The sequence below is a fragment of the Chionomys nivalis genome, chromosome 22 (genome assembly GCF_950005125.1).
Source record: "Chionomys nivalis chromosome 22, mChiNiv1.1, whole genome shotgun sequence".
In the NCBI taxonomy this organism is placed as follows: Eukaryota; Metazoa; Chordata; class Mammalia; order Rodentia; family Cricetidae; genus Chionomys; species Chionomys nivalis.
Window position 1 is genome coordinate 11776608 of NC_080107.1, and position 18944 is coordinate 11795551.

An 18944-nucleotide genomic window follows, 5' to 3' on the forward strand; every position below is an offset into this window, starting at 1 on the left:
GTAACACACATACCTAACATTTGGGTTCAACCCCCAGATAGCAATGGAAAATGGGGAGAGGGGAGAGGAGAGATCAGCAGCTTTGGTATACTGAAGCCAATGGAGCAGTACCTTTTCTGTTTGTTACTTCAATTGTGAATTTATTTTGGTGGGAAAGTAGGCTGTAGGAAGTCTGTGGGAGGACTATTTCAACTTCCTAGAAGAGTGTATGAGTTCAGTCTGAAAAACCAAGTACTATCTGGCCAGGCAAACAGAAGACATGTTCCTGATAAAGGAGTAGCAAGATTTGGCATTCGTGAGAAATTTTAAGAAACTCAGCAAAGCCAAGAACATGCAAAGTTGGAAGGAAGCTGAATTTATCAAGGTGCAGATCAGACACAATGAGCTCAGCATGTCCTACTTAGCAGTTTCCTTTTTTTTTTTTGTTAAACCATCATTTGTTAAAAAAATGTGTTCATATACACTTTAGAAGCTGAGCTATTAATTACTCAATAAATATAGGTTTGATATAGTAAATAGATATAAATTATTTCTAAATATATATTTATTTTAAATAGGAAGCTATTAAAGGGCAGAAGATGGGGAGTTTTAGTTCACATTGTATTGTAAAAACTAATCAGCAGGTTTTTGGCTATAGTTCTGAAGCTCAAGGAGAAAAATCTAGATTTGACAGTTTAGATGAAATCTCCCAAGTGGAATGAGAAAAAAAAATGAGCTTAAAGAAGTCCGAATAAGAGTTACATTTAAGAAGCATCTGAAAGAATACAAACTGGTGGAAGTGTTGCACTTAGGGTTAAAATGGTGCAGGGAAATTCAGGAACCATGAAGCTCTCAAAGCCAAGGTGGCCAATAGTATCAAATGGCTTGTCCTTTATCAGGAACTCTCTGAAGCTCACAATTCATAATTCAATCCCTACCCACTCTTCAGAGATTTTACTAAAGGTTATTCTGTCAAGCGAATTAGAAAAAGAATTTCAAAAGTTGAATGCTTCAAGAAGGAAATTTCATTGGGCAGTGGTGGTCTTTAATCCCAGCACTTGGAAGGCAGAGGCAGGCTGATCTCTGTGAGATCTAGCCTAGTCTACAGAGCAAATTCAGGACAGCCAGGACTACACATAGAAACCCTGTCTTGAAACACTCCCCCAAAAGGAAGTTTCATTAACTTTATTAGTAACAATGTGAATTTTCACACTAAAATTTATTTAAATGTGAAAAAGCACTGTCCCTCTCATGAAGTGCCGTGACTCTCATTATGAATATGTACTAGCATACAGAAATTCTTTGACATCCCATGTTTTTCCTACTCCTATATTTACTACTTTAAAATTTAAACAAATACAAAGAGCGTACAAAAATGATGGCTCAGTGGGTAAAGATATGTGTAGTCAAGCCTGATAACCTGAGTTTAATCCCTGAAGCCCATGGTAGAAGGAACAAATCAACCCTAGGGAGTTGTCCTCTGACCGTCACTTGCACACTTGCACAGAGGAATGCATATGCATGCCCCAGACCCAAACACAAACAAATAAAAATTAAAGTATAGAAACTGAAAATTACACATTGTCTTAGCACCATTCTACTCATATGTCTCCAGGGGTAGACCCACTTCATGGCTTAAGTGTTTTAGGACTAGAGAGACAGCTTATAAGTTAAGAGCACTGGCTACTCTTTTAGAAGGTCTGGGTTCCTACATGGTGGCTCACAACTGTTAGTTCCAGGGGATCAGATACCTTCCAATCTCCTCAGTACCAGGAACATAGCACAGACATAACATGCAGGCAAAAACATCCATACACATATAATAAATACATTTTCCATCCAAAAAGCTTCATTTTAAAAAGACTTTACTGCATTTTTATATGGGGGTGGTGGTGCTACAACACTTGTACCAAGGAGCATATTAGAGGTCAGAACAACTTTCTGGAGTTGGCTTTCTCCTTCCACCATATGGGTCTTGGGGACTGAAGTCAGGTCATTAGGATTGGCAGCAAACTCCTTTACCCCCACTAAGATATTCTGCCAGCATGGTTTATCTTTTTACTCATCTTTGATCTATTTATTATACTTAGTTATACTTAGTACAACATAAAATGTATTTTCTTCTTCTATCAAAAAGAAAAACGAATACTTAGTACAGTGTAATATGTATTCCCTCATCATTCTGTCAATAAGGAAACTGAAATACAAAGCCATAAACTAAACTGCTCTAGATGACAGAGCCAAGTTCTAGATACAGGCTTGAACCTGGTAGTATGACTTTAGAACCTACAATGTAACCACTGTTGCTTCCCACACATCTTAATGTCCTTATAATAGTTAAGTACTTTAAAAAAAATAGATGTTTTCCTCCTACAAAATAAAAATTAAAAATACCTTATTTATTTTGAACTTCTGTTGTGCTTGTATGGCCATATCTTCATGGAATCCTTGCATTAATCTTTCCCGGGAGAAACAGGGCAAATCTTGACAAAGCTTTACAAGCACAAAGTCTCTTAGTTTCACATAGCTTTTGGATGGATCTTCCGCTAAAAAACAAAAACACAAATAACACCGCCTTTACCCAACACAATTCCACCATCATTTGTAATCTCGGTAACGAGGTATTTTCTGAAAAGAAAATTATATACATAAAGATCATTCCTGATGTATGCTTTGATTGAAGACATCTATGCTTATGAAATGAGAGCTGCTGACTTTGCTATCGGTTGTTTGACTAGAATGCCACCATATGCATATTCATTTTAACTGCAGTCAAAGTAGTAACAGAAATGAAATACTCAGTGTGAACAAATTTAAATGTATTCATTTTGGTAGTTAAGAATTCCAAGGTCAACTCTCACTTTCTTTTAAAAGACTTTTATTTATTGCTTGAGAATTTCACACAGCATATAATGTGTTTGACCAAGCCTCCTTTTTATTCTCCCCTCCAAATTCTCCCATATTCTCCAAATGCAGTGATGTCTTTAACCCAACAACTTTTATGACCCTCCAATAACAACTCTTGAACAACACACTGAAGTAAGGACATGATTTTTGATCCTTCCTCCATCATTTCTGAATATCACACATCTTTTATGTTTTCCTATGGTGCATCTACATTAGATTAAGTAGCAGTCCAGTCAACATTGCAGCAAGATGGGTAGAAATAATACTCAACAGAGTTGTGTCATTCACAGATGTAGAACCATGGGACGTTATCCCCCTTCTGTGTCTCCAATTCCTCATGAGTTGAAAAGTTAAGAGTGAATGCCAGGCTGAAGAGATGGTAAAGGCACTTTTTGCACAAGGCTGGCAATCTAAGTTCAATTTCCAGAATCCATTTAAAGGTGGAACCAACTCCACAAAGTTATCCTCTGATCTCAACACATGTCCATGCTCACATGCACACAAACGATAAATAAGAGTATGTATATGTTTGCCTCCATGCTTGTCTGTGTACCAGTGCACCTGTGATCAAAGAGGCCAGAAGAGAGCACAAGATCCCTGGAGTCAGCGTTACAGACAATTGTGAGCCACCTTGTGGATGCTGGGAATCAAACCTGGGGCCTCTTTACTGCTGAGCCATCTCTCCAGCTCTTCATAAGACTTTCTGATGTCAAAAAAAAAAAAAAAAAAAAAGACTTTCTGATGTCAATCATTATAATTTCAAACATTTCCATTTCCCCATGTCCAATAGGACGAGGATCCTGTTTCAGACAGGGCACCAGCTGCCTTCAGCGACACCTCCCTGCTCAGGCTTGTCCCTCAACGGAGCTTCATTCTGTTGATTTCTCTTATTTGCCATAAATATCACTTAACATGATAAGCCACATTAAGATTTCCAAAGTCGTCAGTTTCTATGGCAGGGAATCATTCAGGGGAAGGTAAAAACTGATGGCAGTGAGCAGAGATAAGACATATGTAGACTGTTTCACACACATAACAAAATTGAATTTCTTTTTTTGTTGTAGAATTTTGAACCTTTGCATTTATAGTGATGCCTGGGTGAAGAGAAAGTTCTACGCAGTAGGCTGCACATTAGTGTGGCTGTGCTAAGGATAAGCTTCCATCTGTGTTGACTGGGTACTCAACTCAGACTCAGTCTTTCCATCTCTGCCCTCCTCAGAGTATTCCTGTTAATCTGGCCATAGCCAGTGCTCATTTTGCAAACTCATCAATAAACTTGTTTACTCTCCGCAGCACCCAGGCAAAAAACATGCTTCACAAATTCAACTTTTATACCATAGACTAAACTTTACGTTACCATTAAAAATAATACAAAGCTGTAACAATCTAATCAAGCTGATACGGTACTAGCATTAGGACAGACACGGAGACCATTACAGTATTTAATAAGCTATCATACTCATGGTGTCAATTTTCAGAAAGGTACACAGCAATTCAACAGGGAGAAATACTTCTCAACAAACAGTACTAGAACAACTGAGCATGTAAAAAAAATGAACTTAATCAGAGTATGTAGCTACATCAGCCACCCCAGCACTTGGGAAGCAGAGGCAAGAGGTCCATCTCAAGTTTGAGGCCATCTTGGTTTATGTAATTTCTAGGCCAGCCAGGACTTCACAGTGAGATTCTACTCTCAAAAAGAAAACAAAACAACAACAAAAAAAGGGCAAACGTTTAACCTTTGCCTTCAGTTGGGAGAGCACTGTTATGACATACAAAAGCATTAACCCGAAACACATCTAAGACTTCAGTGGAGACTAGGTGTGGGGGAGACAAGAGACATGCGAATCTTTACGGACACTGGCAATGTTCTAACACAGGGCTGTAGTGATGGCTGCAGACTTGCTAGCCATCTTTGAGCTGTACTCTTTATGCCTGTGAATTTATAGAAATTATACCTCAATAAAGTTGTTTTAATTAAAACTTAAATAGCAACCATCTTAAGTATATTATTGTGTGTGGAGAGGATTATGGAACACAAGCACCATTCATCCTAGGCAAGGGATGTAGTATTGATTTATAGCCCCAGTTTTTAAAATATTTCTTTAGGGGCTGGAGAGAGGGCTCAGTGGTTAAGAACACTGGCTGCTCTTCCAAATGACCCAGATTCAATTCCCAGCACCCGCAAAGCAGTCTGTAACTCCAGTTCCAGGGGACCCAACACCCCCATACAGACATACGTGCAGGCAAAACATGTAAAATTTAAAAAAATACATTTAAAAAATTTTTATGTGTATGGATGTTTTGCCTGCATGTGTGTCTGTGCATGCTGCCATGTGGGTGCTGGGAATTGAACTGGATCCTCTAGAAAAGCAGTCAGTGCTCTTAACCACTGAGTGATCTCTCCAGCTCTTTTAAAATATTTAACAACAATGAAGCTGGATATGGTAATGAAAGTCTATAATCCCAGCACAAAAAGCAAAGGTGGGAAGACTATAAGTTTGAGGCCTGTCTAAGCTATGCAGTACGTTCCAGGCCATGTAGGACAGAGGTAGATTCTGATTCTAAAAAATGAATATATCCTTCTAAACAGGTTTATCCAGTGTTAGTTTTCCCAAGACTGTCTAAACAACAAGAACAACAAAATCCTAAACTGCATTCTGTATATTGGTTTAAAATAAACTTAGTATAAATAAAAATTTAAGTAACGTATATTTTCAGTAAAGTTTAAAAAAAATATCAAAGCAAAATTAAACTCAACCTACATTTTTATCTAAAAATTTCACACAAATAAAAAAAATTATGCTAAAAATTTCCAATTAGTTTTAAACAAACAACTACAAACTGGTATGGTAATGTTTTTTTTTTGTTTGTTTGTTTTTTGTTTTGGCAGTAGTTTAGTAACGGGTCATACCACCACTCAACCTTTAAGCTCTTTAACTACAAAGATCAGCTTGAAAAGTTCCTAAAATGATATCTAATAATGTGTGGTACCCTTCAATCCCCTTGGTTTTAACTATACAAAGAAACAATACAATGGGCTGGAGATGTAGCTCAGTTGGTAGAGTACTTTTCTAGAATATAGAAGGTCCTGGTTCAATATGCAGCACTGCTTTAAAAACCCAGTGTGGTAGTACATGTCTGTAATCCCACCAATTGTGAGAAAGAAAGGACTCCAAGGTTATCTTGGGCTACATTACAAGTTCAAGGCCTTGGCTCAAAACAGGGGTAAGGGACTTGGAGAGTGTCTCAACGGAAAAGAACGTGCTGCATGAAAATCTGAGTTTAGACCACATCACTCATTTAAAAACCCGGTTTTGGCCATGTACTCCTATAACTCCAATGCTTTGGAATGGAAAGCAAAGGCAAGAAGACCATCACTGGGACTTTCTAACTGTCCATTTAGCTCCAGAGGTTCAGTAAGAGACTATCTCAAGGGAATAAGGTAGAGAATGATGAAACAGGGCATTCAACAGCCTCCTCTAGCCTCTGAATGCATATGTACCTAGCATACATACATGTGTATACACCATAAATACATTATTTTTTAAATTTTTTAAATTTTTTATTTATTTTTTTTCCAAGACAGGGTTTCTCTGTAGCTTTGGAGCCTGTCCTGGAACTAGCTCTTGTAGACCAGGCTGGCCTCGAACTCACAGAGATCCGCCTGCCTCTGCCTCCCGAGTGCTGGGATTAAAGGCGTGCGCCACCAACGCCCAGCACCATAAATACATTGACCACATTCACATAAAGGTAATATATCTAAAGATAAAATCTGCTGAAGTATAAATCTATATTCAAGGGTCTAAATATATAGGGTCTAAAAACTAGAGTTTGTTCCGAATTAAATATATCATTAAATATATCAGCTTGCTGGACAGTGGTGGCGGTGCCTTTAATTGCAGCACTATAGAGGCAGAAGCTGGGGATCTCTGAGTTCGAGGCCAGCCTGGTCTACAAAGTGAGTTCTAGGACATCCAGGACTGTTATATAGAGAAACCCTGTCTTGCAAAACCAAACCAAACAAACAAACAAACAAACAAACAAAAAAAAAACCCAGCTTATAGCATTAGGTATTCTACCATGTTTAAAAGCCCCTCTGTATTAATATGGTACATTATTAAAAAATATTTTAATGAAATAACACAAATCACGTAAGTATGTAAAAAGTACACATTAACATTTTAAAAATTTGTGTAACATATCTCAGAACAAGGGGCTTTAAATTAAAGAGCAAATATATTAGTTGCTAATATACTATTGGTAGATTAAATAATGCTAATATATACACTCTAGCCAGAATCAATTTCTACTGTCCAATGAAACAAACTGTTGATACTATCTTTTTTTTTTTTCGAGACAAGGTTTCTATGTTGATACTATCTATAGTCTGAGAAGTATTCAAATGCTATCCATGAGAAACTGACAGCCTCATAATGAAGACAGTGTATATAATAAGAACTGTCTGCCAATAAAACTGAAGCTAAAAGAAATAAAGTGGAAGAAACTGCACCCCAAACATGTATCTAGTGAGAACAGAACCTAAGCTACCAATGATTAGATATTAATTATAATTATTTCTGCCAAAATGTCAAGGAAGCAAAGGCCACCTCAAAACTAACAGCCTGAATTTCAAAGGGATACCCAAAGCCCGCAGAAGATCCATTAAGTTAAAAACATAAAATAATGGAAAAATAGACAACTAAATGACTAGAGTACAAACTTCAGTAAGGTTTTTTTTCTTTAATGCTTTTTAAGGACACAATATGAAAGCTAAGAGAAATAAATTAATGAGAGCAGCCAACAAAGCATTTTTAGCATTTTGTAATGCCAAGAAACGTGAATGCTGAAAATAAAGGTTGATACTCAGTTGTCAAATTCAGACGTCCTTTTAGCATGTTTAGCCTTTCTCTTTAAAGACTTCAGTTTCTAATGAATCATAGCAACGAATAAAGGGTACTATTATTAATGACTCTTCACTGAGATTTAAGAAAGAAAATTCTTTATCTGCTAATTGGTGCTAAGTATCAAGGGCTTTATTGGCTAGAATAGACAGAAAAAAGTAGTTAAGAGGCTTCAGAGAAACAACCCCTGCTGGCACATTACCCACTAGAGTAGACAAAGACTACTTATGTGAACTCCAGATTAAAATCACCAAAAATGTCCCCTCATGTAGCACCAAGCCCAAGCTGTCAGTGAACAGAAGCCAGCAACTTTGGCTCAGGTCAAAGCAGTGACAGAGCTGGCTGTACTGTCTTGATAATATTACAGGTCACGAAAAGTAGTGAAGGTGTCTGTCCATCTGTAACTTCTGATATAAAGTAAGCTGAGTGATTACTTTCTTATTGAAGTTTCAACTCCTTTTAACAGCAATGAGTCAGAGGAAAAGATGTTGCAATACTATAAATGTGGAACTCCCTTTTAAAAATGCTGAGCTGGGTTATAGCTCAGTGGTAAATGTTTCCTAGGACGTACAAGGCCCTAGGTTTGATTCTCACCACAGCAAAAACAAAACAAAAACGTAACATGCTTCCCTCTAGTTTATTGTTTATAAAGTATTTAAAGAATACCCATGCATTAATTTTCATGTAAAGTGGAATTCTCTAGACCATACTTAGGGGAAAAGGTTAAGTATTTGTTAAAAGAAGACAATTCATATTCTGGCAGCTATATTTTTTTCTTCTTGGGCAAGCAAAATCAGCATACTATATGGAAAAAAAGCCTGCCCATTAGCTTATTTTATAAGCTTTCCAGTCTCATAGTCAACAATTTTTAAAAAATATTTTATTTATTTATTATGTATACAATATTCTGTCTGTGTGTCTGCCTGCAGGCCAGAAAAGGGCATCAGATCTCATTTCAGATGGTTGTGAGCCACACTATGTGGTTGCTGGGAATTGAACTCAGGACTTTTGGAAGAGTAGGCAATGCTCTTAACAGCTGAGCCATCTCTCAAGCCCTCAACAATTTTTTTATTCCTTTGTTTCTTTAAACAATTTGATAAAATTTTGGAAAATCATTTTAAAACAAGTTACCATTTTAGTGCACATTAAAATATGAATTTTAGAAACAATCTTAGTGTTAGGTCAGTTGTGATTCAGCAGTTGAGGCTGAGGTAGGAGGTTCTCGAGCTCAAGGCTTGCCTAACTTACATGATGGAAGCAAATCTGGATAACACAGCAATCAGTTCAAATAATCCAAAATATATATTCTTATTTAGTTACTTATTTTGAAGCATCAGGGATCGAATCCCCTTGGCTTCATGCATCCTAGCTGAGCATTTTACACTGAGTTCTTCTACACTCCAGCTCCATATGCAAGACTTTATAAAATAAACATTAGACATTTACCTTGGAGATGAATATCTTATACAGGATGAGAAACTTTAACTGAAATAGGTGAGACCTAAAGTGTTGCAGTATTTTGAGATTTCTGTTTTTGTTTTGGAGTATTTTTATAGTTTGCCAGTTGGAATTCTTGATTTGAAAATCTAAATCTTTTTAGAAATCTGAAATTTGAGTATCACATTGGCACTCAAAAAAATCTTGAATTTTGAAATTAAAAACAAAACAAAAAGCTTGGTGTGTGTGGAGAGGGGGATGCTGGAGAAATGGCTCGATGGCTAGGGGAGCTTGCTGTTCTAAACAACCTGAGTTCAGTCCCGGCACCCATATCAAATGGCTCACAGCTGCTTCTAACCCCAGCTCCAGGGGTCCAATACCCTTTTTTGGCCACACACACACTAAAACAGTCCTAAGTTTTGGACTTCAGATTTTCATATTGAAGATACACAACCCTATTATACACTACACATGAAAGGAAAAAAAAGGGACTCCCAGGTTTTTGTTTTTTTTAAATTTGTGTTTCATTTTGAGACAGAGTCTCCCTATGTAGTCCAGGCTGACCTCAATCCTCCTGCCTCAGCCTCTTTAGTGCTGGGATTAGAAGTATATGTGCCACAACACCTGGCATTGACTCCCAGTTTAATCAGCAACTTAATGAACAGCAAATCTGAACACTACTCAGGGTAAGAAAAGGACATCTGGTGTGTGGTAGGACTGCATGCACGCCTTTAACCCCAGCACTTAGATGGCAGAAGCAGGCGGATCTCTGTAAGGTTGAGGCCAACCTGGTCTACAGAGTGAGTTCCAGGGGATACACAGTAAAACCCTGTCTCAAAAAAAAAAAAAAAAAAAAAAAAAAAGCCTCCTATTTAGGAATTACTACTCCCCACCACACTATGGTTTAAAATTAATGCACAGGTATCTTCTAAATGATAAAAATGTTTGCCAAATAAACTAAACAAATAAGTTATAACATATTTGCGATGCACGTATGTCTGAACAGGACTTCACCAAATAATATATATTTAGTTAATTATTTTTAATTTTTTCACTTCAGTTAGGGATGCAGTTCAATTTCCATAAAAGCTTAAGATCTAAAATGTAACCTAAAAGCAACCTTTAGTTCCATAAAGACCCCAGGAGAATGCTAACACTTAGAATAGAAATAAAACTACTAAGGTATGTTTGAAAAAGGCTATTTTAGTAATATAAAATGTTACATACCTGTAATATCAAGAACTGAAGGAGATGCAATGTAGTATCTATGAACTGTTTCAAGAAGTTGAGCACCATGGCCCTGACCTTGAAATGGAGTCAGTATCAGCATCTGACTATAGTAAAGAAATTATTCTAAATTAAAACATCACAACATGACCAGTTAAAAAAATCAAATTATGATAGTATGAGTGTTGGTCCTTTTTAAAAAATTACTAACATACTCAAAATTGGTTTTGAATTTGAATTGAAAATTTGAAACTGTCTGCCAGACAGTTTTAAAGAACACAATAAAATAAATCAGTACATAACCAATGAATAATGATTTTTTTTTTAAACAAATCAACACTACTATAACAAGTATTGGAAACTTCAGCAGTTTCTTCTGAAATAAAAGACAAGGCACGTGTTATGCTGCCAATTACCTTACACGTGGCCGGGTTTTGTCTGGGTACACATAGTAATTATAGACTGTCATGTAGCCTACAGTCGCAAAGAGCGTAGCTCCATCCTTATTATACTTCTCAAATCTGCAGATAAAACAGAAAGCCAAGCAGGTCAATTACAGCCGCGCTCCCATGCAGTGTCCATTTTCTTTTCCATTCTCTGACTGAATTTTCAGTGTCAGCAAGCTACTCTGTGAGGGCCCAATGGGTACACCTGCTATGTTCCGAATGTACAATGCACTTAATTGGTGTGCAGCAACTTGGACAAATCAGACCTCTTTACATCACTTCAGTGCACTTGCCTATTATAAAGATGAATAGGTAGCAAGTAAAAGAAAACACAGGCAAAGCTCATTTTACTGTTTAAGCCTACATTCAGGGCCCTAACAGACAACAGCATTTAATTCAGCTCTATTCTCAAGTCCCCCAAAGCATAATGAAGGCAAACTCAAGCCCCATAAACAATAGTTTTTCTTTCCTGGGAAAAATATCATTATACTGTCCCCAATAATTGGGCTGCCACAATTAAAATGCTGCTTTGTGGAGGTAATAAGGTCCACTGTTGCTTTAGAACTGTACTTACACTAGAAAGTAGTGCCATCTTTCATCATCCACGTCAATAAAGCTGGCAGTTTCAATAAACCACATCAAAAAGGTCTGAAGCCTTTCATGATATTCTCGAAAGCCTCTACATGTCATGTCAGCCTAGGGAAAAAGCCAGGAAAAGTCAGGTGAAACTCATCACTGAGGTAAGTGAAAGCCAGCAGAACACAAATCTATTCTGTGGGAAACATTTACAAGTCTCAGATTAAATATGTATACAAACACACAGTCAAAACAGAGCTGGTTTTAGTGCCAATAAAAACCATTTTTCTCGTGCTAGAAATACTGAATATATGATCCTATATAGGTTCCAGGCGAAGGGAAAGACTTCTTTTTACCTTGTATATCTGAAAGGTAAAGTCTTCTCCTCCTGTTGGACAAGGAACTGAGTATGTATGGAGTAGGGTTCCAAATGGCTTGAAATCAGCTTCCTTTTCCAGCAAAGAAAGAAAATCATTTGTGCTTGTGCAAAACCCAGGCGGAATGATTTGTCTGATTTTCCCTTCAACGTCATCTGCCTGAGGAATAGAGGATAAAGAACAAAAATTAACAAATGTAGTTTTTAGCTGAAAATGTTTAATTTCTCTAAAAGGGTTTAGAGGTAGTGATCAATCCCAGCACTCAGGAAGCAGAGACAGGTGGATCTCTGAGTCTGAGGCCAGCCTGTTCTACCTAACAAGTTCTAGGTCAGCCAGGAAGAGACCTCATATTTCAAAACAAAACAAAAAATTTCTTAACAACTACCACAAAACTTCACAATTAAGCTAAAGAAGTAAGCAATGCAGTAAAATGAAAAAGGGTAAGTTTTATATAAACAAACCACTCTCACACAAGTTTGAGATGAGCATTAACATAAAAACAAATTAGAGAAAGCAGGCAGCCTAATATCTAGTGCAAGAGTAAAATGATTATTACCTACCACCCTTCAGGACAATCTTAACAAGCCAAAACAAAAGGCTGATTATTATTATACACATGTCAAAGAAACCATATTATCCCAGACATGAAAAGATCACCAGCAGTAAGTGGTAAGGCTAGATAGTCTGACCAAATGAATAGCAAAGTAGACAGATAAGATCCTCATATGCTAAACTAAGATAATAAATTCTAAAGTATCTCCACTCAGGAAATACAAAAATCATATGAATGGTTATATTATCCACTCATCTCCACAATGTGACAACTTTCATAGACTTGGATTTGTGATCGTATAAAAGAGAAAAGACTGAACAACAAAATTAAACTCAGAGATTAAAATTACCCTTGTTAAACAACCTCAATGAATGAAAACTATCAGCTGAGCAGACTTCATAATCCTTTTCAAAACCCCAAAGACCACTTGATTGAATACATTTACTACTTCTCTTTAACCATGAATATTTGATGAAGTCTTACAATAAAGTATTACTGCTTCTCACCAGGCAATAAAACTTAATGAATTGGTCTCAACTTAACAAAACCTTATCCTTCAATACAGTCCCTAAAAGCCTGACATTACATTCAACAAAATGAGCTTGCATTCTATTCAAACTTTTTCCTCAACAATGAGGCCAGGTTTTTACTTAATGGAGTTTGCCGTGAGTTCAGCTGTAATGTTTGTATTGTATCTATTTCCACAAGGACTGACACAAGAATACTTTGTGTTAACTTACTAAGCAGCTCTTTCATACCGTTTACATGCATGATGGGTATTAGTTCTAAACCAAGACCCTTGCTACTTAGCATTCAAAACAGGGAAATTAAGATGCTTAGGACAAAATACACTACAAAAGGCTAATACAACATGCTACTAATTCCTGTCCTTTCAACCATCTTTTAACTAAGTAGGAGTAATGCACCTGCAGATGAATAGTACTTTATTACCGAGTTACATTTTAGGATAGAGATACAAGGATGGAGCTTATCACAAATAAGTTTTATTTTCAATGCTTTGGTACCAATTTATTTATGGTCATAAAAATAATTTATTACTTAAAATATAGCTTTTCAGCATTCTGGCTGACACTTTATTGCTAATGTGTACATCAGGACTTGCAAGTCATCCTCAACTGCAAATAAATTAAATTTGATAAATCTACTTTATTTTAAAAATACATACTACTTTATAAATATTTTCCCTGAAACTGTGAATGTGAAGAGACACCCAATTTTCAATAATTGCATAAGAGTATTTAAAAAGAGGAATAATTACAATAGAATTGTTACATGGTAATTTTTTTTTTTAAAAAAAAATAGTGATGGGTAAAATAGCACAGTATAATTGTAATTCTGGTTTTTAAATGTCAGAAAAAAAAACACAATAAAAAAAAATCACTACAGGGCAACCTCAACATTGTGATTTTAACCTTTAACTTTCCTTATGTCATATCTCCTAAGCAAGACAGGAACTATAGAAGCATGATGAGTCACTTTACCTGTCTTGCATTTAGAAACCAACTTCAAAGATCTCTGTAACTGGTAGATTTCAAGTCATACTTCTGCTGAAAGGCAAACTACCCTCAAATCTGACCTTAAACAAGTTGAAAGACTATATAACTTTCAGTATTCGAAGATATTTACTCAATAAACAACTTCATATAAAATATTTCTAACACTCTCTGAATTTATGATTTGTTTATGGTAAATTCTCCAAGAACAGAGAATGTTTTATTTACTATATTCCTGGCATTAAGAGAAAAAGAAGCTAGTCTAGAGAGATGGCTCAGAAATTAAAAGCAGAAGACCCAAGTTTGGTTCCCATCACCGACAATAGGTGGTTCACAACTGCTTGTAACTCCAGCTCCAAGGGATCCAAAGCCCTCTTCTGGCCTCTTTGGGTATTCACATTCACACGCCATACCCAAATATAGACATACTACATAATACACATGATTAACGGAGAGGAAAAAGAACACAGGAAACCATGGGGAGAACATTAGTGCTGCAAACTGAAACAGAAGAAAGAAGCCAGTCCACTATGCCCATTATCAACTACCATTCTTTAAAAAGGGGGATCTTTCCTTAACACTGAACAAATGATCTTTGACCATGAAGCAAATAAGTAACCCTACAAAAACAGTAACAAGATTGATTGATTTCTTATACTTCACATAGAACTTCTAAATAGAAACCCTGGTTTTCAAAAATGGAACAATTAGAAGTTAGTGCAAATAGATAGCTATTTTCACTACACACAGTATATGAAAGATTTATCAATAACTAAGTCAATAGTTCCTTTGGAAGATATCAATTTAGCACTATCAGCTGCAACATTATATCAAACACACACACACACACCTCAAATGACAGTGAATTTTGTACTGCACAAAGGAAAACATTAGCTGTATTTGAAATCAGAATACTTCGTATGAACTTGGATTCTGGAGAAATTTAACCATATCTAATAGGAAAAATCTCATTACTGAAAACCTCTCTTTTAATAACTTATCCAATGCTGGTTTAGATGGAATTTAGTTGCAAACATTCACTTATCACAACTACAGCATTATTCACAATCATCTTTCTATCAGTAAAATTAAAAGAAAATTTCAAGATATACAAACTACTAGAAAAAACAAATAGTAAGTACAATTACATACTATTTATCTGTCAAGCTTGGTAATTTTAAGCATGATTGAGAAGTACAAGAAAACGAACAAGTAGTACTCAAAATATTTCTAATACTAATATTGAATATTTATGACCTTTCCTTTTAAAAATAATTATTTTATTATTGTTCTGCATATGGGTGTTTTGTCTGCATGTATGTGTGTGTATATGTGTATGTATACAGTGTGTGCCTGCTCTCAGAGATCAGAAAATGGTGTCAGATCTCTTTGAACTATAGTTACAGATCATCCTGAGCTGCCTTGAGAGTGATAGGAATGCAACCCCAGTCTTCTGAAATAGCAGCCAGTGCTCTTAACCTCTAAGTCATATGCCCAGCCTGTGACTATTTCTTGATAGGTATTTGAGGTGATATATCAGTTATTCTGCACTGACCATTACACACTGTTTGTATGCATGTACTGAAATACTATGCTATACCCCATAAATATATAAAAATATGTGTCAATCAAAAATTTTCTAAAAATTAACTATTTCAGGTTTTTTTCATGCTGTATAGACTTTATACATCATTTCATTAAACACACCAATATACTATTTTTATGTAGTTGTTAATGATACTTAATTGACAGCTAAAGAACAAAGAACATGGGAGAAAGAAAAAACATAAAATCAACAGGATAAAAACCAGAAGTTAAGTTGGGTGGTGGTAGTGCATGCCTTTAATCCCAGCACTCAGGAGGCAGAGGCAGGTGGATAGCTGTGAGTTTGAGGCCAGCCTGGTTTACAGATCAAGTTCTAGGACTGCTAATGTTATACAAAAATAAATAAATGAATAAATAAATAAAATAAAAACCAAAAGTTAAAATAAATAAAAGGCCTTCAGAAAGCTGTTAACTTGCACATTCACAATCAAAACAAAAGCCAGTAAAGAAAGCTCTGCTCATCGAAGTAAAGGTTTTCTTAGAGAAGGTTCACCCAGGAGATGAATGGACTCAAGTGTATGGCCACAAGGTTAGAGAAGAGACCAGCAAACACCACCTGTACCTGAAAGGCTGATTCTGAAGCGATGGCATTGCAGTTTCTCCTCTTTAGAGCCTTAACACTTAAGACCTGTCTTATACGCAAGTGGAAAAGTTAAAATATATGTATTTCTCTTCTTACCTCCACACAGTCAAAGTTCTCATCAACTTTAGATGCATATTCAACACGGAACATTGTTGACAGGCTACCAGCAATATAGTACAGCAGGATCTTCAGACCCTTGTAACCAAAAGCAGTTTCACTGAGATGAAAAGCAAAAGCAAAATCAGCCAAAATGAATTTTTGCCAAGTCATCAAAATGTATTACCTATACACATATAAACAAATTTAAAATCCTAAAATTGTCTGTGAAGTTAAACTATATTTGCTTGTTTAAAATATTAAAGGAAATGAACATTCACAATGATACTGTACTCAGCTTCATGTAAAAGAAGAGAATCAAGGTGCCTAACTCAGGAAAGCTGTTGGGTTCAATAAGCATGTTAAGTAACTGGCACACCCTAAGGACTGTCAGACATTACTCCCACTGTTACTATGCCTGCTACGGCTGCTGTTATTAACTAGAAGGCATTTCAAATGAGGTAAGTAGCATTAAACTAAGACCTAGCTAGGCAAACAGCTAGCCGTGAGCAGGTCCTTTCAGCTTACCATTTGCTTTATCACTAGTGTCCACAGTTGTTCAAAGTAATGATAACACCCACCCCTTCTGTGAATTCCAACTCTGAACTCTACAATCATAAAGCACTGATGGTATTCCCTTTGAAGAATCTTGGGGAAGGGTAACTGAATTCTAAATATCTGGATCAGATGAATCTATAAACAGAGGGTAGTTACTTTCTGTCTGGGACTGCAGAGACTAAAAGTGGAAAGGGGTTTTTTGGTGAGAGTAATAAAAACATCTAAAATTGATGATATGGATGCAATTTATCACAGTAAAGCTGGCTTTTATTTCTATTTTTTAAATGAATTCTTTTACTTTTTTAGGTTGACTTATTTTTTTTATTTGTGTGTAGCTATGTGTACACACATGGCTGTGAGTGTAGTACCCCAAAGGGTCAGAAGACATCGGGTACCTTGAAGCTGGAGTTAGAGGCTGCCAACATTAAGTGTTGGAAAGTGAACTTAGACTGGTCCTTTGAAAGAGCAGTAAAATCACTCTCAACTGCTGAGTCATCACCTCAGCCCCTAAAAAACAAATTCTTAAAAAAAAGAAAATACTTGTAAGAAACAATCCTAGCCAGAATTCTGCCTAGGCTATCAAAATATGTTCATTCCAGCAATTTTCTGAGTAGGAGAAAGGAGTGGCAACGAGTCTAGCACGAGGACTGTGCCGTGCTTGGGTCGTAAGGACAGGATCATCACCGTCATGACTGCTACCTGCCCAACTTAGAATAACGTTGTATGAGCACACTACCTGCAGTGAAACTACACAAATCAAATAGACGAATGTGAAAGCCATTAAGAAGCAATATTTAGAAACTAGATTTCATCCACTGAGCTATAACTGAAGAGAGTTTGTTTTCTGGACAGGAATTAGTCTACCACTGAACTATACTCTCAGCCCTAGAAGAGATAATTTTTTAATAGAAAAAAGGTAAAAGTAAAATAAATATCTCGCTTTAAAAAATCCAAAGGAAAATATTTTTATAATTATAAAAACCTGTTAAAAATAAGAAACATTGATATTTTAGAGTCTATATATAATAAGACTTGGTTATCGCTATTTAAAAGTTCATAAAATGCCTAATCTGATACATTAATTAAAAATATACTAAAATTTGCTCCATGAAGAGACTTTTTCAATTTAAAAATACATTTAATTGGCCGGGCGGTGGTGGTGCATGCCTTTAATCCCAGCACTCGGGAGGCAGAGGCAGGCAGATCTCTGTGACTTCGAGGCCAGCCTGGTCTACAAGAGTTAGTTCCAGGACAGGCTCTAAAGCTACAGCGAAATCCTGTCTCGAAAAACCAAAACCAAAACAACAACAACAACAAAAACATTTAATTAAGAATTAAGAGCCTGGCAATGGCACACGCCTTTAATTCCAGCACTGGAGGAGCAAACAGGTGGATCTCTGAGTTCAAGGCTAGCCTGGTCTATAGGGCTAGTTCCAGAACAGCCAGGGCTACAAGAAGAAACTGTCTCAAAAAACAAAACAACAAAAAGAATTAAATAAAATGAATGCATCAAATAAATATCAATGATATATAGAGGAAAATGCCATGAACAAAAATATTTTAAATATTAACTGTGTTCAAATATCCTTCCTGGCTCCAACAAAACAGTTCCTTGGGGAACAATGAGTTCAAGGCTGGCCACTACTACAGAGCAAGTGTGATGACAACATGGGCTACATGAGATTCTACCTTAAAACAAAAAACAAGACAAAAACTAGTTAAGAGCTGAATCCAAATGAAGAAATTAGTGTTCATTAAATTATTTATTTCAACTTTCTAAATAAGGAAAAAAAATAACTGACTACATTAACAACATATATATGATTTAGGGAATCAAAGAAAATTGCCGGATATCCCAGGACTTATCTTTTTTCTTTTTTCCTCTTTTGTTTGGGGGGGAGGGGTTCAAGATAGGGCTTCTCTGTGTAGCCCTGGCCATCCTAGAATTCAATTTGTAGACCAGGCTGGCCTCAAACTCACAGAGACCCACCTGTCTCTGCCTCCAGAGTGCTGGCATTAAAGGTGTGCGCCACCACTGCCTAGTCCCAGGACATATCTTTCAAGTTGTTTTTAGGGTCTGAGATGATGGCTTAATGGGAAAGAGCATTTGTTGCATAAGCTTAATGAGCTGCGCTTAAATCACAGAACCCACATAAAAAGCCAGGTCTCCCTCCGTGCATGT

The 18944-nt window shown here is 36.4% G+C and overlaps 1 protein-coding gene and 1 long non-coding RNA gene across 3 annotated transcripts in view; one reads left to right on the forward strand and one right to left on the reverse strand.

Annotated features, from left to right (window-relative positions):
- Nucleotides 1-18944, forward strand: part of LOC130864735 (uncharacterized) — a 65352-nt gene that overhangs the window by 19398 nt on the left and 27010 nt on the right. The window lies entirely within an intron of this gene.
- The window catches only part of Hat1 (histone acetyltransferase 1), a 42058-nt gene that overhangs the window by 7077 nt on the left and 16037 nt on the right, over nucleotides 1-18944 (reverse strand). Inside the window, exons 4-9 of the mRNA XM_057755476.1 lie at nucleotides 16205-16325; nucleotides 11833-12012; nucleotides 11475-11596; nucleotides 10871-10975; nucleotides 10455-10561; nucleotides 2374-2525 (exon numbers count right to left, since the gene is read on the reverse strand). Of these exons, the coding sequence (XP_057611459.1) occupies nucleotides 2374-2525; nucleotides 10455-10561; nucleotides 10871-10975; nucleotides 11475-11596; nucleotides 11833-12012; nucleotides 16205-16325 (787 nt within the window). The remainder of the gene's footprint in view (nucleotides 1-2373; nucleotides 2526-10454; nucleotides 10562-10870; nucleotides 10976-11474; nucleotides 11597-11832; nucleotides 12013-16204; nucleotides 16326-18944) is intronic.